This window comes from Oryza sativa, chromosome 6 (assembly GCF_034140825.1).
Source record: "Oryza sativa Japonica Group chromosome 6, ASM3414082v1".
In the NCBI taxonomy this organism is placed as follows: domain Eukaryota; kingdom Viridiplantae; phylum Streptophyta; class Magnoliopsida; order Poales; family Poaceae; genus Oryza; species Oryza sativa.
The window spans coordinates 25917069-25944603 of NC_089040.1; the positions used below are offsets into that span (position 1 = coordinate 25917069).

Genomic DNA, 27535 nt, shown 5'->3' on the forward strand with positions numbered 1-27535 from the left:
GATGTGAAGTACTCCATATTAGAGACAACAACTGTCTTTTAAAGGCTAGATGAATATGACAACGTCAATGGATTTGCACCCTTTGACAACAAATCAGCTAAGCTACAGAAACAAAACGCCAGAGAATCATTAACAGGTAGGAGCAGTTGATTATTTTCTAGGATTGGAACTGCCATTATTTAGTTACACGTTGCATATAAAGTGATATAAACAGTTTTACAGTTTTGGGATGAATAATTTACACAACCAGCCGAGGACGCGACCCAACGCCCTAATGCTGTACATAATGCAACACAATCACATGCATTGGAGATGACGAGAAGGACGAAGATGAGAGAATTGGGCTATACACAACTGTAACCAGACGCATCAGCAACGTTTGAAAGAATTGACTAGCTCTACGATTTTGGACCCTACTTGAGCTATTATACACAGGGCTGGATTCCGGACTCCATTTCCGGCATCCAGTTTTGGTCCATGTACAGGCCACCAGCTATCAGAATTCCTGGCAGGAGATGGGGAATGCACAGACACTTGACAGAAGCAGCGCAAGAGTGGCTTCGAAACTCTCACGCCTTCCTGCCCCTTCCAACGGAGCAGCTTGACATTCACATTTTATATGGATCAGGTAACCATGGATAAGGAGAACCTGTGGAATAAAGCGATAAACAGATGATTCAATCTAGAATATAGATGTAGCATTCTCCAGGTGAAAAAAATAAAACAGAAGCATGGTCAGGTTAGATGAATTTGGATAACCAACCTTTAGAATGCAAAAGATGACAGTTTGCAAGAAAAGAAGCATGCCGCCCAATTAGCAGTTCTGCTGTTCTTAGTCCTGCTGCAGACTATAGGATACCTGCAATGACAAAAGGCAAGTGTCAGAATATTATATCTGACAGGAGCTGAAAACATATAATAACAAGGTGGATGCACCTCAAATTTGTACTTGTTGGCATCCTTATGTCAGCCCGACGTTTGTTCCGAAATGTTGTTTGGTGTGAATTGTGCACGAGCAGGGATCAAGAGCTGTTGCTGAGGGCGTGGAGCTCCTGTTTCCACAAAAGTGGCAGATGTTAGAAATATTAATAATATAGGGTGTGCGCGCAAAAGTATTCTCAATCCATTCATCAAAGATTGACTTCTTGCCTGGAGGATATTGTTGCTGAACTGTTGACATGCGTACAACATTTGCAGCATTCTGATTAGATAGCGGCAGAATGTGACCTGGTACATAGCCAGGTGAATACGGTTGATCACCTGGCACAGGTTGGCCAAACTGCCCATATGGGTAAACTGCTGGGCCTACTGTCCTGGGACCGCCATATACTGGAACATACTGTTGCCCAACATATGAACCATATGCATTCTACAGAACTAAAAGTATAATAAATTAGCAAAAGTAATTGCTAAGAAGGAACACGTTATATAATATACCAAGAAAAATGGGAACAAAAGATTCTGGAGTTCTCAACCTGAGGATACATGTATTCTGGCCCATAAGTTGATGGTCTGCATTTGAAAAAACAATCGATCATTTACTTGCAACAGACAGGTTGTTCATTTGAAAACAAAAGAAACACACAAAGACGTTATCTATACTACAATCCCACAAAGCACAATTCCAGACTAGCTATGACTTTAACAATGTGACAGATATTCACAGCCTAACAGGAGATCAGATCCTTAGCTGTGCATGATCATTGCAAAGTATGCGTTGAATGAGCTGTTAACCTACCCATAAGAAGGATATACAAATGCCTGTGGATAGTTGTAGGGGGGTTGCTGATATGTTGGGCTTTGCACATACATGCCCCCTGGAACCGCCACACCTCCATTGTATGGGATGACCGGCCTTAAAGGTGCTATTACCACATTACAAAGAAGGGAACAAATTATCACAATAATTGAACATACACACGGACCTCATAAGGTGTTTAAGCATGCATAAACCAGTAAGAGAGCTTTGCAACTATATATTTTTGTTGTAGAGTCCTGACAATGGCAGAATATAAAAGAAACTTAAGAATAAAGCAAGGACTTCATCCCTTTTCCAGGGTAACCATGAGCTGTTTAGCAACTGATCTTTCTACTAATGCATACTGCTCTATCTGAGTTTTTGCGATGTAAAGATTTTCTAGTTAGGGATAAAAATCAGTGGATACCAGGAGCTATACGCTATTTTGTATACTTGATTTTTTTTAATCCTATTTACTATTATGTGTTGTATGAAGTTCACATTTTCAGAAATTTTCACCAAAAATTTGGGTAGAAATTGAATTTGTTCCAAGATTGAACAATAACTCATTGGTTACTGGCTGGTTGGTCTAGGTGCAAGAGAAACATTCCAGACAGGAATTCCATCTTATGCCAGATCACTAACTTTCCAGCAAAATCTGAGAATCCATCTGTCATTGCAAGTTGCAGGCCATGAAAAAGATGTCTGGCTTGTAAATTACCAATTTTGTCGAAAAGCAATAATGATTGTACCAACTACCAAATCATGAGTCATGAGTTGTCCCCTTTCTGTTATCGATTCTGTTACCTAATTTTCATTTAAACCAAATCCTGCAATACCTTTCCTCTAAAATTTATAAAAGAAAAAGGACTAGTAGCACTTGATCATCTCCATTTTTTTCCCATAAAAAATCAAGCTTCTATCAGAAATTGATTTTGTACTAGACTCTACAGCTTTGGATGACATTTTTTATATCAACTAGCTTTCATATCATAAATAACTTAATAGACTCTACACATTTGCTTTTATTAATCGTACAATGACAAGTCCCTTTTTTCTTTTAGAATTATAATTAATGAAAAAAAAAACCATTAGTTAGCAAATGAAAGAAAAGATGTAACAAGAAAAAGCTATGGGCAACAACTCTGGCATGGTACAAAATATCTAATCATGATAACTCCAGTTTGTTGGGAACGGATAATGGTTAAAAAAAATATGCATTACAACAAAATTTTAAGCTGGAGGAAACAATAGTATATGGATATGACAGTTATGCAATTAGGGTAGCTGAAAACTAAGCTAGAAGACCTACCGAAAGGTATGTCTGGCCCAGGACGGCCTAGGATGGCAAGGTTACAGTTTGCGCGGCGCCCGTCGATCACCGGGTACGGGTCCATGCACGCCATTCTCGCCGAGTCTGGGTCCCGGAAGGTCACCTGTACAAGCCTCCACGCGAAATTAAGACTAAACGTTAAAACCAGAAGACCCGATTTCCCCTTGCGGAACGAAATTGCTTCAAATTCCCTCTTCAATTCCAAATTCACACTGGAAAAAACGCGAAATTGAACTCCAATTTGGAAGCTCGGAAAGGTAGCAAACGAACTAAAAACGATAGCAACATCCAAACCCTAGACCTCATTAGCAGCGAGGCTTTGGACTCCAATTCCCCACTAAATTTCAAACGCTTTCCCCATTTCCGCACCACAATCATAAAATTCCCCAAATTACCACCAGGGAATTCAAAGCTCCCAAAAGATTCACAAACCTTCCCGGCCGATCACCACCAATAGCCACCACACAACCTCCCAATTCAACCCCAAAATCAATCCCCGAGCCACAAAAAATAAAACCCCGCAACATCTAGCTTCAAAAAAAGGGGAAAAAAGAAAGAAAGAAAGAAGAGAGAAACACAGGAAGGAGGATTGGGGGAGGACTCACGAATCCGTAGCCCTTGGACCTCCCCGTGGCGCGGTCGGTGATGACGACGGCCTCGAGGATCTCCCCGTACGCCTCGAAGTGCGCCCTCAGCCCCTCGCTCCGCGTCTCCCACGCGAGCCCCCCGACGAACACCTTGGTGTACGTCGTGTCCCCGTACGGCCCGCTCAGGTAGTGCAGCGCCGGCGTGCCCCCTCCCCCCGCCGCCGCCGCCGCCGGAGACCGCTGCGGCGTCATCCCCACCACCACCACCAGCCCACGCGCATCCACCCCTCCCCACCCCAAACCCTAACCCTAGAAGCAGCAGCAGCAAACAGCAAACAGCGAAGCCGAGGTGGTGGCGTGTTAGCGAGCGTTGCCTAGGGCTAATCAGCCAATCGCGCGCGGTATTATAGCCGCGCTAATCCGAGAGGCGGTTATAATTAAGCGGTTAAACTCGCGCGCGCGGGAGAGGTGAGGAGGGAAGGGAAGCGAAGCGAAGTGGTGGGGAGTTGGTGCCAACTGCGTGCGAAGAAAGATCACGCGAAGAGAAGGGGAGAGAGAGGGTGGTTTGGGGATTTTATATTTTTTTGGGTTGGATAGGGACTTGTCTCGTGCTGATTAATTATTGTTATTTGGATTTTATATGGACTCTCTCAGCCTGGATGATCTTTTTTCTGTTTCTGCTTCTGTGCTTTTCTGTATCTGTAATTGCAAAATATCTCCTTCCTTGCTAAATTTTTTTATTAAAACGTATCAGATATAAATCATGTTTAAAATACTTTAAGTGATATAACAACTCACAACAAAATAAATTATGTATTTTTTTTAAAATAAGACGGATGGTTAAACATGTGACAACGGCATTATCTATTAATATAATTGAAGGTAGTATATCCTACTCGCCTGTTTTAGTTGGTGTTTTAGTTGGGGGGTTTTTTATGTATATTTTAGTCCTTTTAAAAAATCTTATTTTTATAAATTGATCCCTGAAATTTTCTTGGTGCCAAGGTATTTGTAATATAATTGCTTTACCTTCAACGAAATATCCTTCATGGCTAAATTGATTTATATATATCCTGCTTCCCTGTTTCACAATGTAAGATAGTTTTGGTTTTGTCTTAAGTTAAACTTTATAAAATTTAAAATATAATAACATCTATACGTTAAATTAATTCTATTAAATCCTCCACCTTTATATAGTATAGGTGAAAAAAAAAGGATGTGATGGAGCTTGGGGGTGGAGCAAGCTCAGCGTTACATGCAATGCTTTATTGTGCTTTAATGCCAAGTTGATTCTCAAGTTTAGAATTTTATTTATCGACGTCATCTGTTTTCATAATATTTTCATAATACCACGAAGACATGAAAAAAATCTGTCTTATTGTACTTCAAAATTAAGCTTTCAAATTCAAGATAAATTTGGACTATGAGCTGGTTTGGTTTAAGGTCTAAATTGGCTTTACCAATATTTGTCAATTTCAATAGTGTTTATTGTCTATTTGGTTTGGAGCCAAATTTTAGCATGCCTAAGAAAATAGGCCATTCAAACAGTTAATTTAGGCTATTTTGGCTTCAATCCAAACACAATTTTACCTTTACCAAAATTAGCCATGCCAAAAATTGCCAAAATTTGACATTGACAAAAATTGGTAAGGCCAATTTAGGCCACAAACCAAACCAGCCCTATAATCCAAAGCACAATCGCATTGCCCTACTCCATATGGTTGAATTATAAATTATTTTAGAATTGTACACAAGTGACACAAGAATTAGTAACTCAAATGACACTATTGCCCTGAATATATAACATTGGAAATCATGAAGACAAATCATCGGCACGCGTAAAAAAAATTCTTATAAACTTGAAAGAAAAATGATGTGGCATACTATGAATATATTTTTTTTCATAACCACGAACTAAGTAGATTTAATGGTTGAGATCTTAGTTTGTAAAAGTTCTATAAGATTTTTTTTAAAAAAAAGTTTGTATAGCACTGCTCGTTTGTGAGAACGATAGCATTTATGTATCAAAGGTAGGCATAGAATAAAAGATGGAAACAGTGTTTAAAAGTTTAACACAAGTTACTATAGAAAAAATTACGAAAACTAAAATGATTAGTATCTGAAATTAGAGGGAGCAAGTAGTAATTCAGAATGCATAAAGCAGGATCCACCTGACATTGCAGTGAGAGACTAAACAAAAAAAAATTGATATGTCTTGTGTACTAACAACATCTGACTTATTCTCGCCATACAAGCAAAAGGTTGTACATGTCTTGAACAAACGAGCACAAATTAAAATATTAGGGACACCTTTTATTCAATTTTCGAATATGCTAATATAAAAATGTATTTTAGTTAATCTCGATTTTAGTTATAATTATATAACATAGTGAAAAAATGATAACACAGCTCTTCAGCAGTGTTAAATCATCAAACTAGGATTTGGCAGTCAAAATCTCGATTTTTTTAATTATAAATTGAGTAGTGCATATCACATGGATTGTTCAAGCCTAATATTTTGATTTTCCAGAAAAAAGGAACTACTTGGGTTAGTGCACGTCATTCCGGAAGGATGAAAGAACAATAAACATATCCACTGATTAGAGTAACTGAATTAAGTGGTCCCCTACTTTGTGTCCTGATACTTCTAGACGTCTATGTCCATGCCATCTCAGCCAATACTCATCTTTGCAGAATGATGCTTACTAATCCACCTCTTGTGTGAAAAGGTCTCCTGTCCGGAAAAAAAGTGCCGGCATTTCACTATTTTATCATTTTACCATTATTGATGTGTGTAATACAGGCTTCTACTCTTTTTAGGTTTAGAGTTTGTTTTCTAAAACACCGTACACCACATATGCGCTGACAATACACGCACAATATGCGTAACACACGTAAATGTTGTGAGATTAACCAAATCATCACATGTGTCTTACCATCGATGAGTACGTCATCCACTGTTGAAAGAACAACTAGCCTCATGTCAATTTTACAAGTTGAATCTGGGTAATAAGCAGGTTCCACTATAAAAAACCCCTCACTTTGCTTTAGGCTTAGATTTATTTTTGCATAGAAAATGTAACTAAAATTTAAATTTTAAAATTTAATTTTGGATTTGGTTTCAATATTATTATTGTAGTTTATTTTTTAGCATGTCACTTAGAGCATATATAAAAAAGTTTTGCGTAAAACTTTTTCTACTGCTAATAAGTGTTACGGTTTATAATGTCAAAGGATGGGCTACTAATTCTGTTTGAACAGTTTTGTGGATTTGCGATCGAGATTTTGCAGGAAGAAGCACCCTTCCCCCTTTTGCCGTAAAGAGTGGAGGAGTTCTGAATAAATTATGAGAAAACAAAGGGGCTAAAGAGACATGGTCTCTGTATGTTTATCCAAAACTGCAGGGAAAGGGTTCCTCGAAAAAAAAAAACTGCAGGGAAAGAACTAAAGAAGCTTCTTGACCCAAACTCCCAATGAACCTATTATATTCTGCTGCGTATGCAAATTCCATTCCACTTTGCCGAAGTGCCATATCCCAATCGAGATAGTAATGCTTGCACGTACCACACAGAAAAAGATTCTTGACCCAATTCGAACTGGATACAAATATGCAGCTACACCATGCAGGTATGCAACAGGACATCTGGAGTTGAGGTAACTTTTTTTTATTTTAAATATAGTGAAATTTATTTCGGTCTATGTTTTAAAGAAGATATAGCCAACTACTCCCTCTGTCCCATAATATAAGGGATTTTCAATTTTTGCTTGCAACGTTTGACCACTCGTCTTATTTAAATTTTTTTGCAAATATAAAAAACAAAAAGTTGTGCTTAAAGTACTGTAGATAATAAAGTAAGTCACAAATAAAATAATTAATAATTTCAAAAAATTTTGAATAAGACGAGTGATCAAACGTTATAAGTAAAAACTCAAAATCCCTTATATTATGGGACGGAGGGAGTATTATAGAGAACGTAGTATGAATGACCACGACGAGGTAAATTTGGTGAAAGAAATTAGTTGTCGGTCCTTCTGCTTAATTGCCTTCTTTTCTCAGACACTATGGTGGTGTTTGGATCTAGGGACTTAACTTTAGTCCTTGTATTTAGACACTAATTTAGAGTATTAAATATAGACTACTTACAAAACTAATTACATAAATGAAAACTAATTTGCGAGACAGAGTTTATAAGCCTAATTAATCCATAATTAGAGAATGTTTACTGTAGCATCACATAGGCTAATCATGGATTAATTAGGCTCAATAGATTCGTCTTGCGAATTAGTCCAAGATTATGGATGGGTTTTATTAATAGTCTATATTTAATATTTATAATCAATATCCAAACATTCAATGTGATAGGGACTTAAAAGTTTTAGTACAATCTAAACAGGTCATATAATTGGGTCCATAGCCATGCATGGTAAAGTACGGACTTTGCGACAGTTGAGCTCCCATGGGTCGCTCATTTTCCCTAATAAACCAAAACTACGTGTTCTTTGCGACTTAAAACCAAATGTTGAAGAAGAAATTACGTTGAAAATAGCTTAAAATCTTCTTCAAAATTGAGTTTAAAAATTTAAATTTTAGCGTTGGCTTATTATGGCAACCAATAGAGCTCTTTGATGTTTATGTTCTCTCTTCAGGCGATTTAGCAGCAGAGAATGGGAGGTTGCAAGCTGAACCAAATTCTTGCTTCTGCCGTTCTGACTTCAGCGGCACATATGTACGAGTGAATAGCACTAGTATCAGCGAGAAGAATTCCAAAAAAAAAAGAAAAAAAGTGGAGGTAGACTATGTGTTTATGTGTTTAGTTCCAAAGTTTTTTTTCCAAACTTCCAACTTTCCATCACATCAAACCTTTCATACACACATAACTTTTCAGTCATAATTTTTTAATTTCAACTAAATTTTAAACTTTGGCCGGACTAAACACAGCCTAGCTAGAGGAACACGCTTGCACAGAAAGTGCCGGTGCTATTGACATCACAGTCCAGTTTTTTTGGTGAAATAATTTGAGGGGCATTGCAATGCAACATGCCGTCACGTCTGATGCTGGCGTCAGAGTCTGTTGCTTGACCTTACGTAATCGCTACTAGTACATGGGTAGCACTTTGTGAATGTTGCTGCAATGGTGATAGTATTTGCCGGTTTGGCACGGATAGTTGCTGGGATTAACACCTTGACTCGAGGTCAGGATTCACCCAGGATTGTTGGAACCTTCTTCTTCTTTTTTTTTTTTCATTTTTTTGTTGGGTACATAGTCGCAAGATGGTTGGAACTTGGAAATGCTCAACTGGTTATATTTCTCGTGGTGGAATAAGTTCGTGGGTTTCAGTACGAATGTTTATATTTAAGAAAAAGTACAAATTACCCCCCCCAAACTATCGTGGTCGTCCGAATTACCCCCCGAACCACAAAACCGGACATTCTTCACCCCCAACTATGAATTCCGGACGAATTACCCCCCTCGACCAAATCCATGGTGGTTTTGGTCTACGTGGCGTACACGTGGCAGTCCAGTCAGCATTCTATTTATAAAAAAAATTGTAGGACCCACCTGTCATACACTACTCTCTCTTCTCTCTCTCACGGGTCGGCGGCGCGGCTTCCCCCCTCCCTGCCCAGGGTCCGAAAACAGCATTGGTCCATCTCAGTTGGTCCACACCTAACACTGCAACTCACTGCGTTTTTCGTCCTCGCTTTAACGCAAAAATCCTGAAATCGGAGTTTACAGTCTCGGACAGCTCATCCTTATAAGCTGCTCTCCACCTCTCCAAACTAACGAGGTGGGACTATATATAGGGGGTGTTTAGATGGGGCTAAAACTTTTTAGTCCATGTCACATCGAATGTTTGGACGCTAATTTGAAGTATTAAACATAGATTAATAAAAAAAATAATTTCATAAATGAGAGCTAATCTGCGAGACGAATTTTTTAAGCCTAATTAATCCATAATTATGAAAAGTTTACTGTAGCATCACATTGTCAAATCATGGCGTAGTAATTAGACTCAAAAGATTCGTCTCGCGAATTAGTCCAAGGTTATGGAATGGGTTTTATAATTAGTGTATGTTTAATACTCTAAATTAATGTCCAAACATCCGATGTGACATGGATTTAAAATAAGTCCATATTTCCCAAACAGGCCGCTACAGTACCACGCAATACTGTAGCGCTGCTGCTCTGCTCGCTGCTGGGCCGCATGCACGCATGCACTCTATGGCCTGCTGCTGCTAGCTTTTCCTTTTTTTTTTAAGGGTGTTACACGAGCGGTGGCCGAGTCGCGGCGGCTAGCGGAGCTCAACAACCATGCGACGTCTCGGGTGCACGGAGCTACGTGACTACCGACGACGACGCGCCCGAGCCGGTCAACCCCGCCGTCCGCAGCCTCGCCTCCTACTCGGGCCACGCCATCGCCGCTAAGAGGTCCCGCCGTATCGTCGGCTGCGATGGCGAGTACCACCGCCGGCACCCGATCCGCGGCATCTCAACCCCGCCGCCCGCGCGCCGTCGTCATCTCCCCTCGAGCCCCGCCCGTGCCGCGCGCCGTCGTCCGTCGCCCCCCGCCAACCGCCTCGCCGCCGCTGCCGCCTCGCCTCCTCCGCCGCACCCCGCCGCCGCCGCCTCGCCTCCTCCACCGCCGCAGTCTTGCCTCGCCTCCTCCGCCGCACCCCGCGGCCGCGCGCCGCCCCATCCCCCGCTTGCCGTCTCCTCTGCTGCCGTGCGCATGTGAGACAAAGAGTGAAAGAAGAGAGAGGAAGAGTGAGAGAGAGAAGTGGAATATGAGTATGACATGTGGGCTCCATATTTTTTAATAAATAAAATGCTGACTGGACCGCCACCGTACGCCACGTAGACCAAAACCACCGCAGATTAGGTCGAGGGGGGTAATTTGTCCGGTTTGCATAGTTGGGGGTGAAGAATGCCCGATTTTGTGGTTTAGGGGGGGTAATTCGGACAACCGCGATAGTTCGGGGGTAATTAGTACTTTTTCCTTATATTTATGACTATTTATACTTTTAGTCCACCTGGTTTTTATTGATAGACGATGCACCCGTTAGCAGTAAGACATCGCTAAATCTTTGGAAGTAGGTGAGTGTGCGTGTTACATACATATGCGACATATTTCTTAAGATCTTTGTTTTAAGAAAAACCAACTTCTCACAACAAACGAATTAGTTTTGAGATTGTTGTGTTGGAGGGACCGTAGTCGCCGTTGCTTCCGGTCAGCACCGTGGCCTAGCAGGAGAGCGTCCGAGAAGGGCCTAATTGGGACGCACGATGTGGTCACGGGCCTTTTGGGGTAACGCGCACACGGCCCATCCGGTTTCCCTGCTGCATCGCGCGGCACGCGACGCAACACCGGTCCACTTATTGATCTTATAGCCAAGCTTGATTCACTTGGCACGAAGTCAAGATGGCCGAGTTGGTCTAAGGCGCCAGTTTCAGGTACTGGTCCGAAAGGGCATGGGTTCGAATCCCATTCTTGACAATATTTTTTTTGACCTTGGGTTGGGTTCGAATCCCATTCTTGACATTGTTTTTTTTCCTTTGTTTAAATTTAACCATTTAACCGCGGCCAAAAATTTTAATTTTTTTTGCTTTGTTTTAACCACACCACGGCCAAAAATTTTAAAATTTTTTTGCTTTGTTTTAACCACGGTCAAAATTAACACGGACAAAATTTTTTTGCTTTGTTTTAACCACACCCAATTCTTTTCCTTTGTTTAAATTTAACCACACCAGACAATATTTTTTAAAAAATTAACCATGGATAATTTTTTTTGCTTTGTTTAAATTTAACCACACCCAATTCTTTTCCTTTGTTTAAATTTAACTACACCCAGCCAAAAATTTTTGTTGCCTTGTTTAATTTAAACACAGCCTTTTTTCCTTTGTTTAAATTTAACCACACCCAAAACAAGCTCAACCTATAATTTGTTTTTTTCCTGGGTTTCTGTTATGGTTTTCTACTTACGTACATGAACAACACCCAAAACAAGAACGAACTATATTTTTTAGTTTTATACTTTACATGCATAAACCACACCGGAAAAACAAGCACTCCTGCTGTGGTCGGTGGTCCTATCAAATTGTTGTTATTACTTATTACTGCCAAGAGGTAGGGAACCAAACTCTCACTCCTCAGGCAACCTGGTTTCACAATCAACATACAATGCACTCTCCAGTCTTAAAATCTCTCCTTTTCTTTCCTCTAAGAAAAGAGTGCACACACATTTAACTGCCTACCGATGCAATTCGTAAATTAACAAGTTTTATTGCATTGCACACAGATGAAATTATTCCAACCTTCAACAATTCACTACGCTAGTTTAAAATTTTTCTTTCAAATCCCAATATCTAGCTCATTTCAGGATCCCAGCAGCCTTGTAGGATTGAACGCTATCCCTCAGGCATTCCTCCACCGTCCTGAACTTCCACCCCAGCTTCTGCAGCTTCTTGGAGCTCAAAATCCTCTCATCCTCCCCTCCCACAAACCTGCCATTAATTAATCATCACCAAGCTAAAAAAACTGCAAGTTTTACGTTTATATGATTCACTCACATGTATATCAAGCAATTTAAACAATGTTTTTTTTATTTTATCGAACTAATTAACCAACGTCATGTAAATAAAAATAGAGGGAGAGCTCTTGACATGACAACAGCCTCACAGGTGCATTGGGGATATGTATACACTCCATCTGTCCATAAATATAAGAGATTTCAGGTTGTTTAGTACTTCATCCGTTTCATATTATAAGTTATTTGACTTTTTTTCCTATTTAAATTATTTTAAGTTTGACCAAATTTATGAAAAAAAAATATGAGAATGATTAGAGCCGGGCGTCCGGCGTGGGGGGAGCTGTATCGGGCGCTCCCCCCGCGCGCCCCTCCCCCCACGTGCAAACCTATGGGCCCACTCACTTCTCTCTTCCCTTTTCCCACAAAAGATGTTTCACCTAATATAATTACAATGTTTCATTATTTATAGATCTAATATTGCAGTGAATTAAAATACTCTTTTGCAAAAAAAAAAACCACATATTTTGGAAACTCCCTATTAAGGGAATTTGGTTTATTTTTTGTTCCACCAAAAATGTTTCACATAGTGTACTCACAATGTTTCACTATGTATAGATCTAATGTTGCAATGAACGAAACATTCCATTGCAAGAAAAAAATCCACATATTTTGGAAAACCCCTATTAAGGGAATTTGGTTTATTTTTTGTTTCACCTAGTATAATAACAATGTTTCACTGTGTACAGATCTAATGTTGCAGTGAACTGAAACATTCTTTCGCTATTTGCTGAAACATTGTTTTTATATAAGGTGAAACAACACCCGATTTAAACGAGTGAAATATTTTCGATCTTCTTAGTGAAACAATTCCGATATACCTGGTGGAACATCGTGCAACATTTAAAAATAATTCAATAATAAGCTAATTTTTTTTCATCGAAATATATCCATGTGTGGTCTTGTTTTGAAGATTTAATTGCAACGAATTTAATGGAACAATCAGATCATGATTTGGATAAGTAATTTAGGAGAAAAATCAGTTTAAAGCAGTTTTGCACGTAAATCGGGCGCTGACGTAAAAAAATATGGTAGTATTTTCAACATAAAACAAACATGTTATCAAACTATATTTAATGAAACTAATTTTATATTTTAGATATTGTTAAATTTTTCTATAAACTTAGTCAAACTTAATAGCCGCTACCCGTCATCAATAGATAAAGTGCCTGGATAGATTGAAAGATAGCACTCAAGTGACTGGATAGATTGAAAGATAGCACTCCTTACTTTTTTTTAATATATGGCATCATTGATATTTTAAGATATGACATCATTTTGTCTTATGCAAAAATATTATGTAATTATCATTATTTTGTTGTGACTTGATTTATTATTAAATGTTCTTTAAGCATGAACTCATATTTTTTTATTTTTTATATTTGATGTTTTTCTGAAAAAATAAAATGAATGAAAAAACAGATGAAGTATTCCATAACCCTTAGATCAATGGAGAAAAAAGAATTCGAACCACATAATCCTATGGAGGGAGTACAGTATGGATTTGGATCCTCTACCTTCACGGCTTGAAGGCACGAGCGTGCAGTCGGCACCTCATCCACCGTTCAAATAATCCAATGGCTCACGTCGCCTGTGCACGTCTGAATGGATATCTGTCTGTCAAAGCCCACGAAGCACTACTGCTATATTTCAGTCCGAATACCAATGATGTTTGCATTATAAGTTTCGTAATTTTTCTTATCAATCCTATGCTCTAATCATAATTTTTCTTTTGCTTTTATGATGTGACTTGACATTGCGTCATACTCCCCCATTAGTTCCCAAAATAAAAACTTTTTATGTGGAAAAAAACTAATTACACAGTGTGCGTGTAAATTGCGAGATGAATCTTTTAAGCCTAATTGCACCATGATTTAACAATGTGGTGCTACAGTAAACATTTACTAATAACGAATTAATTAGGCTTAATAAATTTGTCTCGCAGTTTCCTAGCGAAATCTGTAATTTGTTTTGTTATTAGACTACGTTTAGTATTTCAAATGTGTGTCCGTATATTCGATGTGACAACCAAACCCAAAAATTTTCTCAAACTAAACAAGGCCTAAGTCGCTTGACTTTTTTTTTTCTAGTCAAACTTCTTTTTTTTAACTTTTTAACACAAAATAAATATATTATAAAAATATATTCAACGTTAGATTTAATAAAGCTAATTTGATATTTTATATATTACTATTTTTTATATAAATTAGTCAAACTTAACGATTTTTGACTAGAAAAAAGTCAAATGACTTATAATATGAAAAAGATGGAGAACTACTTTGTAATGAATTAGTATTGTTATTTGAAACTTTCGGTTTTCTTGTATTTTTAATTTAGTGATATCATCCATTTTTTTTATGTGTATTAGCACTAATATAGTTTGTAAGTTTCTTCAGCTCGCGTATACTTCCCAGACCAAAACAATCATCGTGGGATTTTTTTTTTTTTGCGATAGAACCATCGCAGTCTTTTACAGACAAATTTATTCGTCTTTTTAAGCGCACATGCGACGTAAGCCGTTGGATTACTTCAATGGTGGATAAGGGGCTGACTGCATGCTCGTGCCTTCACTCTGCGAAGGCAGACGATCCAAATCCGTAGAGTATGTGCTTACTTTGGGTAGTTGATATCCGGGAAGAAGCGCCTGACGATGTCAACCATTTCAGACACCTTGATGTCGTATGCGCTGCAGATGTAGCGGCCGGAAGCCGCCGGATTTTCGTACGTCAGGATGAGTGCGGCGGCGACATCACGCACGTCAACCACGTTCCTCCTCTTGTCCGTGGTGGCGGCCTTCTCCTCATCATCACCGCCGCCGCCTGCCGCCGCCGCCGGCGAGCACGTGCATAAAAGCAATTAACCGGTGAGAAACACATCTAGGAATTCAGTTTCTGTCAGATGTTCATATGCTACTAGCTCTTGGAATTCAGTCGGTATTACTGTCAGATGCAGATGCATTTGCTGTTTAATCATGATCGAGCTTAATCAATTTCTGAATATATGTAAAAGACAGTCTTCTGAATATTTCTTAATTACCTTTGATCAGGTTGATGAGGATGGAGCTGCTGGTGTTCACGGTCGATTGGAGCAGAGGTCCAAGAATTAATGGCGGACAGACGGTGACGACGTCCATGGCGGCGGCGTTGTCAGCCGCGAAACGCCACGCCTCGCGCTCGGCGAGCGTCTTGGAGAGGCAGTACCAGTTCTAACCAAGATCGTCTCATAATTTCAGTTCGATGCATGGCAACTCAAAATACGTGCGAATGATTTTATTTCTATTTTTCTTTTTGAATATTGATCGATGGTTTAATTTGTTTGTGTTGCATTTTGACACATTTCGGTTGTGTTTACCTCTATGGATCGGCAGTAGTGCTCGTCCGACCACGCGTCCTCGTCGAGGACGGCGTCGCGGGGGAAGGCCGGGTTGAGGATGACGGCGGCGGCGGAGGACACCACCACGACGCGGCGGACGCCCGCCTCGTGGCTCGCCTCGACCACGTTCCGCGTTCCCGCCACCGCCGGAGCCAGCACCTCCGCCTGCCAGCGCCAGCGCCGGAGAAATTAAAAATCAAACGGCGACGGGACGCCGTACGTCGCCGGTCAGGTCTGGTCTCGGCTGCTGGACTCCGTTACCAAATATCGTGCCTCGGTGTTATTATCGTGTTTAGATCTTCTACGACGTTTCTTCCGGGTTTAGTTTCTAATGTGATTTCGGGGTTGTGGGGCTTGGAGGCGGGGACGGGGCTGGCGACGTGGAAGACGCCGGCGCAGCCGGCGACGGCGGCGGCCACGCTGGCGCGGTCCAGCACGTCGGCCTTGAACAGCCGCAGCCGCCGCTCGCCGGCGCCGTAGTCCATCTCCCTCAGGTGACCGTTCTTGGCATCACCTGCACTAACGGCCGGCGGCCATCAACGCGCGTGCATTCGATTCGATTCGATTGGTCGTCGCGATATCTTACTTGGGTCACGGACGGTGCCATGCACGACGTAGTCGCCGGAGGAGAGGAGGCGATGGACGAGCCACGAGGCGACGAAGCCGCCGGCGCCGGTGACGCACACCGTCTTCTTCTTGTTCTTCGTCGTCTCCCTCCCTGCGGCGGCGGCGGCGGCAGCGCCGTCGTCCATGGTGGTTTTCTCTCCTCGTCCCCTCGATCGCCGGAAGCCTCCATTTATATACGCGAGCGGTGGCTGCCCGGCTGCACGCGCGCGCGACACGTATCGCAGGCTGCCGGGACACGTGCGCCCGCCACGCCGCCCGTACAGCCTGTGCGGCTGCTCCCTCTATGGATAGCATTTCGTAGGTGATATGTACTGGCATATTCCCTAATTCCTCCGCAAAATATTTGACCCATTTTAAGGAATGAAATTGCTAATCATTTTTCGACAGAAAATTCAGTCCCAATCTTACATATTTTGGATCACTAGATGTGCTTCGTGATTTGTGTTTTAGGTGTTTCTTCTCTAACTCCGATCCTAGCGACAACCCAAACTCTGGCGGAGGGCCGACGAATTAGGGTCCCAGGTTGAGGTGGGAGGGAAAGGGAGAAGAGGGGGGAGTTCGTTGTCTTTATAGGATGGTCGTGGGAGGCGGCAGCCCCGCCGCCAAGGTCGGAAGCGAGCAGTGGGCTGGTGTAGGCGGCGGGGGCAAAGCAGGAGGACTGTTAGGAGGAGGTGGCCGGTGGTGATGCCCCGTCGTCGAAGATGGGGAAGACGGCGATGCGAGGATAGCTCGCCACCACCGATTGAGGAAAAGGATAGGAGAAAGAGGGGGAAAGATAGGGGGAAGGGGCCAGTCGGGGCCCGGGAGGGCCTCGCCGGTGGTTGACGCTTTCCGGCTAGCCAGCAAAGCCGAAGTAGCGGCGCAGGAGGTGGTGTAAAGGAGGCGTCGGGAAGCAGCGCACTCAAGGGCTTTGTGCGGTGGCGAGGAGGGAAAAGGAAAAGAGTTAGGGTTTTGTGGACTTCTTACGAATCTAAACGTAATCCAACGGTCTAAATTTACAAAATATTAGGAGGGGTTTCTATCAAATGAGGAGTAGATGGTCCCTTTAAAAAGAATCTAGATTGGACATTTTAGTTTTAAAAAGATGGATTACATCCCTTCGTTTTTTAAAAGATAGATTAAATCCCATCATAGACAAAAAAAATTGTGACTATATTTTTTAAGAATTTCGTTTTTTGAACAAACCACCATTTTAAATTACTTCGTTTTAGTTTTTTCTTAATAAAACTTTTCTATCTTTCATTGTTAAATTAAAATCTCTACTATTATAAAACTTGAAGATGTTTTTGCCGGTAATTTAGTACGTCATCCATGTATGAGTCGGTTTTTAAGTTCGTTTGCTTTTGGAAATACATATCCTTATTTGAGTCGATTTTTAAGATCGTTTACTTTTGGTAATACAGAAGGAATCATATAAGAAATCTGTTTAAAAAAACTTGCATGCTAACTTGAGATGATCGGACTCTTAATTGCAGTTCATGATTTTCTATATATATATATATATATATATATATATATATATATATATATATATATATATATATATATATATATATATATATATATATATATATATATATATATATATATATATATATATATATATATATATATATATATATATATATATATATATATATCCAAGCGAACTCCCACAGTGAATTTTATCTTAACTAAACCATATAACAATAATAATAAGATTAAAATAAACTTCTCCCGTTGGTCATTGCAACGCACGAGCATTTTTTTCTAGTATATATATAAAGTTTAAAAGCATAAGATTTTGTTTTGTTTTTTCAAACATGGAAGAAACGCAGGTGCTCACATGCTGACATGTACACGCTACCCCTATGAGTACATCCAAAAGACTTAGCTGATATATCTTGAGATTAATAAAATCACCACGGGCTAAGGATGGAAACAATATAATTATTTCATTACTATTTTCGGAAATGAACGGAAACAATTAGGAAATTTTCATATTTATGAATTTAACTAAACTGTCAACTTCAATGTCACACCGACAGAAATTGGAAAAACTAAAATTTGAAATCAGTAACCATCTGTAATAATAATATTATTATTATATTAGTTTTGCGGAAACAGATTAATATGATAGTGAAATTGGGACAAACACTGAGGGAAAAAAACATTTTTTTTAGTTAAGTACATGCCACGAATGAAATCTTAGGATTGATCCTCAGTCCACCTAATTGGGAATGTGCTAATTGTTGCCTTATTTAATGTTTGCAAATTGCAATGGTCATCAAGGGAAGGTCACGCAAAGAAGATGGCAGAGAGAACGTTGGTAATTTAGGTGAACATGGAAAGAGTATGATGCCTTGAGCCAAGTAACTACGGAACTAATGTGCACAGCACACTAGTACATAACTTCATATAGGCAAGATTCAAAACTAATCCATCACCAACTGAATTAGCGCAAGAACAAACCAGTTTATATTAAGGCCCTCTTTGTTTAGTATTATAAGCCAACTTAAAAGCCGAAAAGTTTAAGCCTAAACAAACAAGCAGCTTATTCGTTTAGCTTTTTAAAAGACATAAGCCACTCTAACACTATTAAGCCAAAAGCTAGGTTGGAGAAGCTTTTTTAGCTTATATGAGGTAGATGTATGACTCCACCACTAAACTTATAAGCTGACTTAAAAGTCTAAACCAATAAGCCTAAGCCTAAACAAAGAGGGCCTAAGCCGTCCTCACCACCGAGCCAACAACTGTCAACTATATATATCTGCATTGCTCAATGGACAAGATTCAGGAATCAGGATACACCGATACACTTGTGGTTTTTGTTTTTGTTTTGTTTTGTTTTTACGGAAATGCACTGGTGGTTTTAATAACGATTCTTTATTGACCCGGTTGATCTCAACACAGATTACATGAATCATGGAGAGTTTAACAGACACTGAAGTTCTCACAGTTTGGATCCTCAATCAAGGATGCCAAATGCTTTGTAGGATTCCACGCTGTCCCGGAGGGTTTCCTCAATAGGCCTGAAACTCCAGCCAAGCTTCTGAAGTTTCTCAAAACTGTATATGGTGTTCTCTTCCACATCCACAAAGCTACAAAATCATTGGATGAGAGGAGAATAAGTTGCATGAAAGTTAAGCATAGAGAAGCTGAAGATAGGAACAAATATGACGCATCTAGTTCTTGTAAAAAAAAGAAGCATTTACTGGTCTAGTGAAATAATTGCCCATAAAAATTTCACACCGCTTTGATAAACTTGGTACTCAGTTGTATTTTATTGAACCAAGTGATGTGGGTGTATGAATTCAGGAAAAATATTATGGATCTTCAATTCTACCTAGCTATCTCAAGTTTATGTACCCTCCCCTTTTATGAAATGCCAGCCATATCTGTTGTACAAATGCAGAGTTAACAGCTACAACACAGGTAAAACACATCCAGTAACTTGTTGAGGGGTTGGGCTTACTTTTTGGGATAAGTATAAGTTGGATATAAGGTCTTTAAAATGTTTATCATATCAGAGACTCTTATTGGAGCTGAGCTGCAGATGTATCGTCCGGATGCTGGATTTTCATACGCCAAAAGGAGAGCATTGGCAACATCACGAACATCCACTACATTCCGGAGTCTATTTTCGACAGTGTCACGATCTCCTGCAAAAGATGAGTACTTCATTTTAACAGAAAGCTTAAAGCCTAAAATACTTTATTGATTGAAATAACTTGATCTTAGTATTAAGTTCTTTCACGCTATTCGTTAGTAAGCTTTCCTTTTTGGAACACAAGAAGGTGGATATCATTTCTGATAACACAGCTCAAACATAATACTGCTTAGAATTATGATTTTAACTATCTAACTCCATGTAAACCAAGAGGAAACTAATATAACGATGTAACACGGTTACCTTTGAAATAGTTAATGAGAACTTTACTACTCGCGTTTACTGTAGATTGCATTAAGGGTCCAATCACCAATGATGGGCAAATAGTTACAATGTCCAGCCCAGTTTTTGCTGCATAAGCAAAAGCCTCACGCTCTGCCACCGTTTTCGAAAGGTAATACCAATCCTGCCAGAATAACAACACAGATAACTTCTTTTGAGTGGGTAATACAGCACAGGGAGTTATGTACCACAAACAACAAGAGTCACGAATATTCTTTGTCAATATAGGAAGATCATTTATTATGAGAAAGCACAAAGTAACTATATGTCATAGCAATCAATTTGCCCAGTAGCAACATATACTGAAAAAGGTATCTGAAATTTTGCTCCTCTCAAGGACATTAGTACATATAAATTTAGCAACGGAAAAGGCATTGGCTTACTTGAAGGATTAAGAGCATTACCTGATTCTTTCTGCATAATTCCTCATCTGACCAACTGTCTTCAGTGAAAGCCTTATCCTTTGGCCAGTTAGGATTACTGAACACGGCAGCAATGGAAGACACCATGACAACTCGCTTAACTTTTGCCTCATGGCAGGCCTTCAACACATTAAGTGTGCCTGTTACAGCAGGAGCTATGACCTCTACCTGCAAAACAACAATAGTTATATAATGTCGACATAGGAATACAAGATCATAGAGCCAGGAGTCAACGATGGTGCAAAGCATAAATCAGAATGAATTGTCTGTAATCATTAATTTTATGGGGAACACAGATATCCTGAAATATGTGACTTCACTTCTGATCTAACATCAACTGCTTTATACTAATATCACCAATTTCACCATGTTAAAACCATAACCAGCGATGGCCCCTTGATTCAACACAAAAAAATCACCCTATTTTCCATTGTTCGACATCAACCCAACTGACAACAAATATATGTTCTTGTCAAATGTTAACCTCAGGGTTGGTGGATCGGCCCGAGGGTACAGGGCTGGCGACATGGAAGACGCCCTCACAGCCGGCAACCGCTGAAGCTACACTGTCATAGTCCAACAGATCAGCCTTGAGCAGCTGCAACCTCTCCTCGGCACCTTGTAGCGCCCTGAGATGATCATTCTTGGCATCACCTACAGCATACAGAAGCAGGCACACCACGTCACCACCATCATACATAGCAAAACTTTTGTCCCGCCATAATAAGTATACAATGTAATTTTAAAATAACTTCAAAGATTAGGACCTTCAAAATTCTTGTGATTCGACCTAAAGATAAACAAATAGTTGTACGAAGACCAAACTAACATTTCAGGCCAACAAAAAAAACTCAAAATTAGGAACTAGAAACTCTCCTCTTTGCTTCCAGCAACATACGGATCATTATTTATTTATTTATTTATTCATTTATTTGAGTATTGCACCCCTGAACCCTTTTTGCTTCTTTTTTTCTTTTTGAGATAATACCCTCTGAAACCTAACTCCATCATCCACGCTTCCACCTCGCATACTTCCGCCCCAAATTTCACCAACTCCGGGGCGACGAATCAAAAAAGCAAGGCGAGGTTTGGAGGGGCTGTGAAGGTGTATGTGTGAGCGGCCTCACCTGGATCCCGCACGGTGCCGCGGACCGCGTAGTTCCCCCGGGAGAGGAGCAGCTCGACGTGCGACGAGGCCATGAACCCCCCGGCGCCGGTGACGCACACCGTCTGCCTCGCCGCCGCCGCTGCCATGCCTTCGGACTTCCGACTTCCTCAACCCCACACTCCTCTTCGCTGCGGAGCTCGGTTTGGCCGCACGGCGCCGTCTCGATTATGGCCTCCCATTCGTTTTTGGGAAAAAAAAAAGTCGATATCGCCTCCTTGATTATGGGAAATAAATTTGTATTAAATATAAGAAAAAGGGGTGAATAGTTAATTTAGTCCCTTAAGTTTTACCGAAGTCTCAATTTAGTCTTTCAGGTTTCATTTTGTTCACATAGGTCCTCTAAGAGCAGGTATAATAACAGGCTATTAGCCAGTTATAAACATATTTTAATGCGATAAACGATGAGAGAGATGAGCAACGGGCTACAGATTTGTAGCCAGTTGCAGTAAGGACTCCAAGACGCAAGGTGTGTATGACAGGTGGGACCATATATTAACAATATAGTAAGTAACTATTGTATAAATTAGCTATTAGATTGGCTATAGATTGAAGTTAGCAGTGGGCTATACTATTGAACTTGCTCTAAGTATTTGTTTTGGCCTAAAATTATCCTTGGGCCCACTTAATATGCCATATGACTATTTCTAGTCAACAATTATATTAGAAAATATCCATTTTGCCCTTAATTTGTGTACAACTATACATTAGAAAAAAGAAAACCAAAATGAATAAACAACATTGCATATATACTTCCCATTATTTCAACATGTGCATATGAACTTGAGCCTCATGGCTATCGAATACACTTGCAAGTACATAATTTGTTTTTGTTTTACATAAATTGCTATGTATTATCTATAAAAAGAATTCATAGCATGCAATTTTTTCTCTTATATATGTGAATGAGGGGGTATAAGTGTCATTTATTAAGAGAGTTATTGGTTATGTGGGTTCAATTATAAGTTTGAATTAAATTAAAAACTTGAAGGACTAATATGGACAGATTGAAACATTAAAGACTAAATTGATCCTTGCATGAAACCTGGAGGATCACTTTGGCTATTTACCCAAAAAAAAGCCAACCTGTAGAAAATGTGACCCCTGCTCAGGGTTTACGATTCCGACAGGCCCTTCCGTTTCGGGCACCGGCGGAATTCGGAATTTCATGAAATACAGTGAAAAACCGGTAAATCCTGAACAAATTTCATAAACCAAATTTTGAATACAAATCCCTGAGTTTGCCGACAAGTTCTCGAAAACCGATCGGTTTTGGCGAAATTCCGATCGAAATCATAGAAATTCCGATCGGTAATTTGTTTCTTTTTTTAATTCTTTATTTTTTTCTTTCCTGATGTAAGTTTTAGTAAATACACACAATACATCATTTTTTTCGAAAATTTATATCCCAATAAGTTCTATGAATATCATAGTATTTATAAGATTTTTTTCTTTTTTTATCAATTCAAATTTGAATTTGGATGACACTCCTCGAAATCTTAGATGGTTTCTACTTTCGAGCCTCGCCGAAATTTCGCGAAATCCAACCGGATTTCGTCGGAATCGTAAACCCTGCCCCTGCTACTCAAGTAATCTAGACAGCGGGATGGTATAAACTAGGTTGGCCTTTTATTTTTTTTTACGGAGGGAGTTCTTTATTTCTCACTTACCCACCCACTTTTGTACTAATTTATTCTACGTCTATCATTTTTAAATTAGTTTATACCATCTCTTTTGTACCATCAATTGTACTTCGCGTTCTTTTTACATCCTTAATTTTTACAATAAAGAGAGTAACCTGTTATATTATATTATAGGACGAAGAGAGTAATTCAAAACCAGATACAAAGCTTCTTTTCATCTTTCAATGCTAAAACCAATTCATTTCGTCTCCCGAGTGGTCTAGATGATAATTTCATCCTTACGTGACATTTACATGATAATTATGACGTGTCACATCTCATTACATGCAAAACTTTTTTTTTAAGGAAAATAAAAGAACCATCAACACCCACATGTATCTCCTTCACGAATTAAGTTTGAAAATACACTATTCATTCAATTTTTTCCACAAATATTCGGGATGCAATTTATTTGACAGAAATATATCATTCATCTCACATAACCGATGTGTGAAAACAATGGGCTGGTTTGTTTTGTGACCTAAATTGGCCTTACCAACTTTTGTCAATGCTAAATTTTTTCAAGTTTTGGCATGGCTAATTTTGGCAAGACAAAGTTGTGTTTGGATTGAAGCCAAAATAGTCTAAGTTAACTATTGAAATGGCATATTTTCTAAGTTAATTTTTTTTCTAGAAGTTATTTATATCGCTGTTACTGAAGACATCTCGACTGAAATTATTTTTCCTTGCGCCTGCAACAGTAGAAAGTTCAGTAGTACATGTTGATTTAGGGATAACCCTAACTGTTTAAACAAAAAAGGTTAACTCACACAAGATGTAGTTTTGGCCAACATCGGCCCATATTAGGATGCTTCATTCTGATCCTATTTTATTTTGCATCAGCAGGCACTGCACAGCTGCAGCGTTGTAATTAAATCATCGACATCAGTGGTGGGGCCTTATGCTTGGGTACGCAGCGGAGGAGGGAGAAATAAATTATCTGTACTGACCATCGGTAAGTAATATTTACACCTATCCTTATTTTTCCAAGTGCCAGTAAAATGTCTTAGACTACTTGATCAAGCATAGAATTGAGCTATAAGAGCAATGAGTTTCAATGATATTTTGTGTATGTGTAGAAGTGTGAATGATGTGTCGACAGGAAGAATGGGTTCTCGTTTAAAATTAAACAAGGCATATTTACAAGAAAGAATTATAATACGTTAATTGCCAGCTTTGTGATTATGCACCACCCATAAATCTTGCTTAGAAGTTTAATTAACGGTATTATGGTAATTTCCACGAACCCGTAGATTCTTTACTGTCCTAATAGGCCTAGGTGCATTTCTTATCAATCCAAAGGCAATACCATGCATACTGCTATTGGAATATTTGGCAGAGCTTTAGATATTGGATTATCATATGGCACCTATCTATATCTGTAATACTGTAGTACTCCGTACTCATTAATCATTGTACAAATTGAGGAGCATATCTTTCTATCATTTTTACATGAGACTATGTCCTTACTGGTCCTTCTCATATGAGATTAGCTCATAAGAATTTCATACTTTTTGTTTTTGTGGGTGAATACCAACGTGCATTTGGTGGAAGAACATAAATCAACTGGTCCTGCTAATCTATGATTTGCTCTTAAAAAGATTATATTTTTTATGTTTCCAGGTGAATACCACGGTACCACCATGCATTTGGTGGAAGAACACAAAGCTACTACATTTGTTTTTGTTATTTTATTAGATTTGGGATCAAATTTTTTGTGGGCATGTACATTATAATGTACTACTACGTATCACAATATAAATGCTTAGGATCAAGTTGTTACTTAGGGGTCTTGGCCACGTAGATGATTGTGTTTGTGTATGGGTGGATGCCATTGACACAGGTTCTTAAACATGTATTTAGAGTTGCGCAAAGCGCAACCATGTGGCTAGTATTTTTACTAAAAGAATTACATCCCGAATATTTGTGAAAAAATAAATAGCATATTTTCAAATTTAATTCTCTCCTTCACTTTCTTCCTCTCGATCTCACCCCCTCCCTGCCGTGCTCGTTGCCTCCTAGGGACGGCCCTTCCTCGCATGGTGACTGTTGGGATCTGGGTTACTGTTCGATGCTCTTTCGAGCCATCCAAACTGCTACCCCTAAGTAAATGAAATTTTAGTTTGCCACCAAAAACTGCTATCATCAAAATTTTAGTGAGATTTACAAAATTATTAACCAAACAAACAATTTGGTCTACTCAGGAATATATCCTTTGGAGTACATGATTCCGAAAAATACAGAAACATGAAAATGCCATGAGTAAAATATCATGCTTCAACGAATCCGACAGAAAAATGAATCTAGAAGATTTTGTTTTAAAAAAATTGTTTGGTAATACCACTGAAAAGGCATAGAAATTTTGAGCCTCATTCGTTCGAAACAAGCCATTCTATTGTAATTTTAAGGACTTTGTAAGATTCATTTGTAAGGGGTTTTGGAATGGAGCCCTTAGAATCTGTTTGATTTAGGTTCTTGAATCTGTTTGATTTTGATTTAGCACCAATGGAGTTTTGCATCGACAGCGTACTAGGGGTGGCCGCGACTGGTAGACTTCCACTCGTCAAATCTGGCCGTTTCAGGAGAATATGGCGGGACGCAGAGAAGCATGATGTACGTGCTGAGGTCGTTTGGTTTTCTTTTCATTTTTTTGTTGTATTCTCCTCCTTGTTGAGGTGTGAGTTTAAGAACTCTTGTATCATTTTGTTGTGTATATCCTTCGTGGATATAGAGGCTGAATTACTGAAAATCCATTATTAAAAAAACAAACTGATACACTTGTATATTACTATTATGATACACGGGCAAAGGAATCAAAATCACACAAATAATGCATAAATCTAGCACGATATAAGTACAAATTAATGCTACATCTAGATACTCTTGACGACTCCGACATATGGCAATTCAACATTTCCCATGTATATTTTGCCATCCTTCCTCTCCATCACTTCAGTTGGTCTCAAGCTCTTTGGTCCTCTCATCTGTTGCACCAGCTTTCCACCAGCACTAACTCTCATTGCAACCAAGTGATTGTCCGGACCAAATGGAAGCTCATACTTCTCACGATGGAGCGCTACCCAGTAACCACCTTTCTCATCAGGCCTCACATTATCAGGATAGCCTGGCAAGTCGACAAATGGTTCGGACTTACCAACCTTTGGACCTCGAATCCAATACCTCAACTTACATGGGCCGGTCAACGCAACGATCAAATGTGTTCGGTCAGCGCTAATGGCGACACCGTTCGGGTAGGTTATGTTGGATTGAAGAACGGTGACTTGGTTAGTTCGTGGGTCATACTTCATGAGCCGTCCGGTCGAATCCTTGGTCGCCGTGACTTGCTCGTGCTGAGATCGTTGGTAGTTCATGCTGCTGTCAGTGAAATACACATCTCCGGTAACCTGATCAATGTCCACCCCATTGGTGAAGCGAAGTGGCACGCCATCAGCCTTCGTGGCTAGCACTGTTGCCTCACCACCTCCTGGCCCAACTCGCATCAATCCCATGTAGGCGTCGGCGATGTACAGGTTGCCGGTTTTGAAGTGAAACCGTAGGCCCAACGAACGGCCGCATTTGCTCTCGGTTTGAACCGTGGGGAGAGTCGATGCCGCGCACTTGTTTTTCGTGTAGCTGGGGCTGTACGTGTAGGTGCTCCAGCCAGCCGCCTCGCCGTTCCACCTCATGACGCGGCCGTCGGAGACGCCGCTGTATGGGCCGCGGCCTTTGCCGTCGAACGCGACGCTCTCTGGCCCGACCAGTGATCCGCCGAGGTCCAGATGCTGGCTCCGTCGGGCGTCGATGGTCTTGAACATTCTCGCTGCGGCAGCGGCGGGGGACGGCGAGAACACCAGGACGAGGATGAGCGCGAGCGCCGTCGCCGCCGCCGTTGGCCTCGCCGTGGTCCTCATGGCTAGCTGCAGGGGAGGGAGAGCTCGTTGGTGCACGCGTCTCGTCTGCTTGATCTCTGTTGCTGCACGTACGGTTGGTGCTCGTGCAGTCGTGCTCGTTCGCTGCTGGTGGAGGAGCAGCGTGGTGATTATATACTGCTGGGTTTTGGCGTGTTGCCAATGGCCAGCTTCCGAATCGGA

At 40.2% G+C, this 27535-nt stretch overlaps 4 protein-coding genes and 1 non-coding gene across 5 annotated transcripts; 1 reads left to right on the forward strand and 4 right to left on the reverse strand.

Moving 5' to 3' along the window:
* Positions 1–129: 129 nt before the first annotated feature.
* Positions 130–4203, reverse strand: LOC4341556 (uncharacterized). The gene is made up of 8 exons (XM_015787783.3): positions 3677–4203; positions 3051–3174; positions 1739–1865; positions 1476–1512; positions 1150–1369; positions 937–1052; positions 764–859; positions 130–649 (listed from the first exon to the last, which is right to left on the reverse strand). Exons 1-6 carry the CDS (start codon positions 3908–3910, stop codon positions 967–969), a joined length of 828 nt encoding a protein of 275 aa, XP_015643269.1. The 5' UTR covers positions 3911–4203; the 3' UTR covers positions 130–649; positions 764–859; positions 937–966.
* Positions 4204–11074: 6871 nt separating this feature from the next.
* TRNAL-CAG (transfer RNA leucine (anticodon CAG)) lies at positions 11075–11155 on the forward strand. The gene has a single exon. It is a non-coding gene; the product is annotated as a tRNA-Leu (tRNA).
* A 589-nt stretch (positions 11156–11744) lies between these two features.
* On the reverse strand, positions 11745–16384 carry LOC9266919 (cinnamoyl-CoA reductase 1). Its single transcript, XM_015785652.3, has 6 exons — positions 16204–16384; positions 15958–16131; positions 15597–15784; positions 15282–15450; positions 14860–15064; positions 11745–12162 (listed from the first exon to the last, which is right to left on the reverse strand). The coding sequence occupies exons 1-6, from the start codon at positions 16367–16369 to the stop codon at positions 12030–12032; spliced, it is 1035 nt and encodes a 344-aa protein (XP_015641138.1). The 5' UTR covers positions 16370–16384; the 3' UTR covers positions 11745–12029.
* Positions 16385–19090: 2706 nt separating this feature from the next.
* LOC4341559 (cinnamoyl-CoA reductase 1) lies at positions 19091–21904 on the reverse strand. Its single transcript, XM_015785651.3, has 6 exons — positions 21725–21904; positions 21082–21251; positions 20580–20765; positions 20137–20299; positions 19699–19885; positions 19091–19324 (listed from the first exon to the last, which is right to left on the reverse strand). The coding sequence occupies exons 1-6, from the start codon at positions 21849–21851 to the stop codon at positions 19192–19194; spliced, it is 966 nt and encodes a 321-aa protein (XP_015641137.1). The 5' UTR covers positions 21852–21904; the 3' UTR covers positions 19091–19191.
* Positions 21905–26317: 4413 nt separating this feature from the next.
* On the reverse strand, positions 26318–27355 carry LOC107281309 (protein STRICTOSIDINE SYNTHASE-LIKE 10). The gene has a single exon (XM_015786906.3). It carries the CDS (start codon positions 27353–27355, stop codon positions 26318–26320), a length of 1038 nt encoding a protein of 345 aa, XP_015642392.1.
* Positions 27356–27535: the final 180 nt, after the last annotated feature.

Coding starts and splice junctions, on each gene's coding strand:
- LOC4341556 (XM_015787783.3), bottom strand. CDS start 3,910: ATGACGCCGCAGCGGTCTCCGGCGGCGGCGGCGGCGGGGGGAGGGGGC. Junction 1,866..3,050: donor TGGGCCAGACATACCTTTCG/GTAGGTCTTCTA, acceptor ATGTGGTAATAG/CACCTTTAAGGCCGGTCATC. Junction 1,513..1,738: donor TTTGTATATCCTTCTTATGG/GTAGGTTAACAG, acceptor TTTCAAATGCAG/ACCATCAACTTATGGGCCAG.
- LOC4341559 (XM_015785651.3), bottom strand. CDS start 21,851: ATGGCAGCGGCGGCGGCGAGGCAGACGGTGTGCGTCACCGGCGCCGGG. Junction 21,252..21,724: donor CGGCACCGTGCGGGATCCAG/GTGAGGCCGCTC, acceptor TGTATGCTGTAG/GTGATGCCAAGAATGATCAT. Junction 19,325..19,698: donor ACTTATACTTATCCCAAAAA/GTAAGCCCAACC, acceptor ATGATTTTGTAG/CTTTGTGGATGTGGAAGAGA.
- LOC9266919 (XM_015785652.3), bottom strand. CDS start 16,369: ATGGACGACGGCGCTGCCGCCGCCGCCGCCGCAGGGAGGGAGACGACG. Junction 16,132..16,203: donor TGGCACCGTCCGTGACCCAA/GTAAGATATCGC, acceptor CCGTTAGTGCAG/GTGATGCCAAGAACGGTCAC. Junction 15,065..15,281: donor CCTCATCAACCTGATCAAAG/GTAATTAAGAAA, acceptor CGGCGGCGGCAG/GCGGCGGCGGTGATGATGAG.
- LOC107281309 (XM_015786906.3), bottom strand. CDS start 27,355: ATGAGGACCACGGCGAGGCCAACGGCGGCGGCGACGGCGCTCGCGCTC.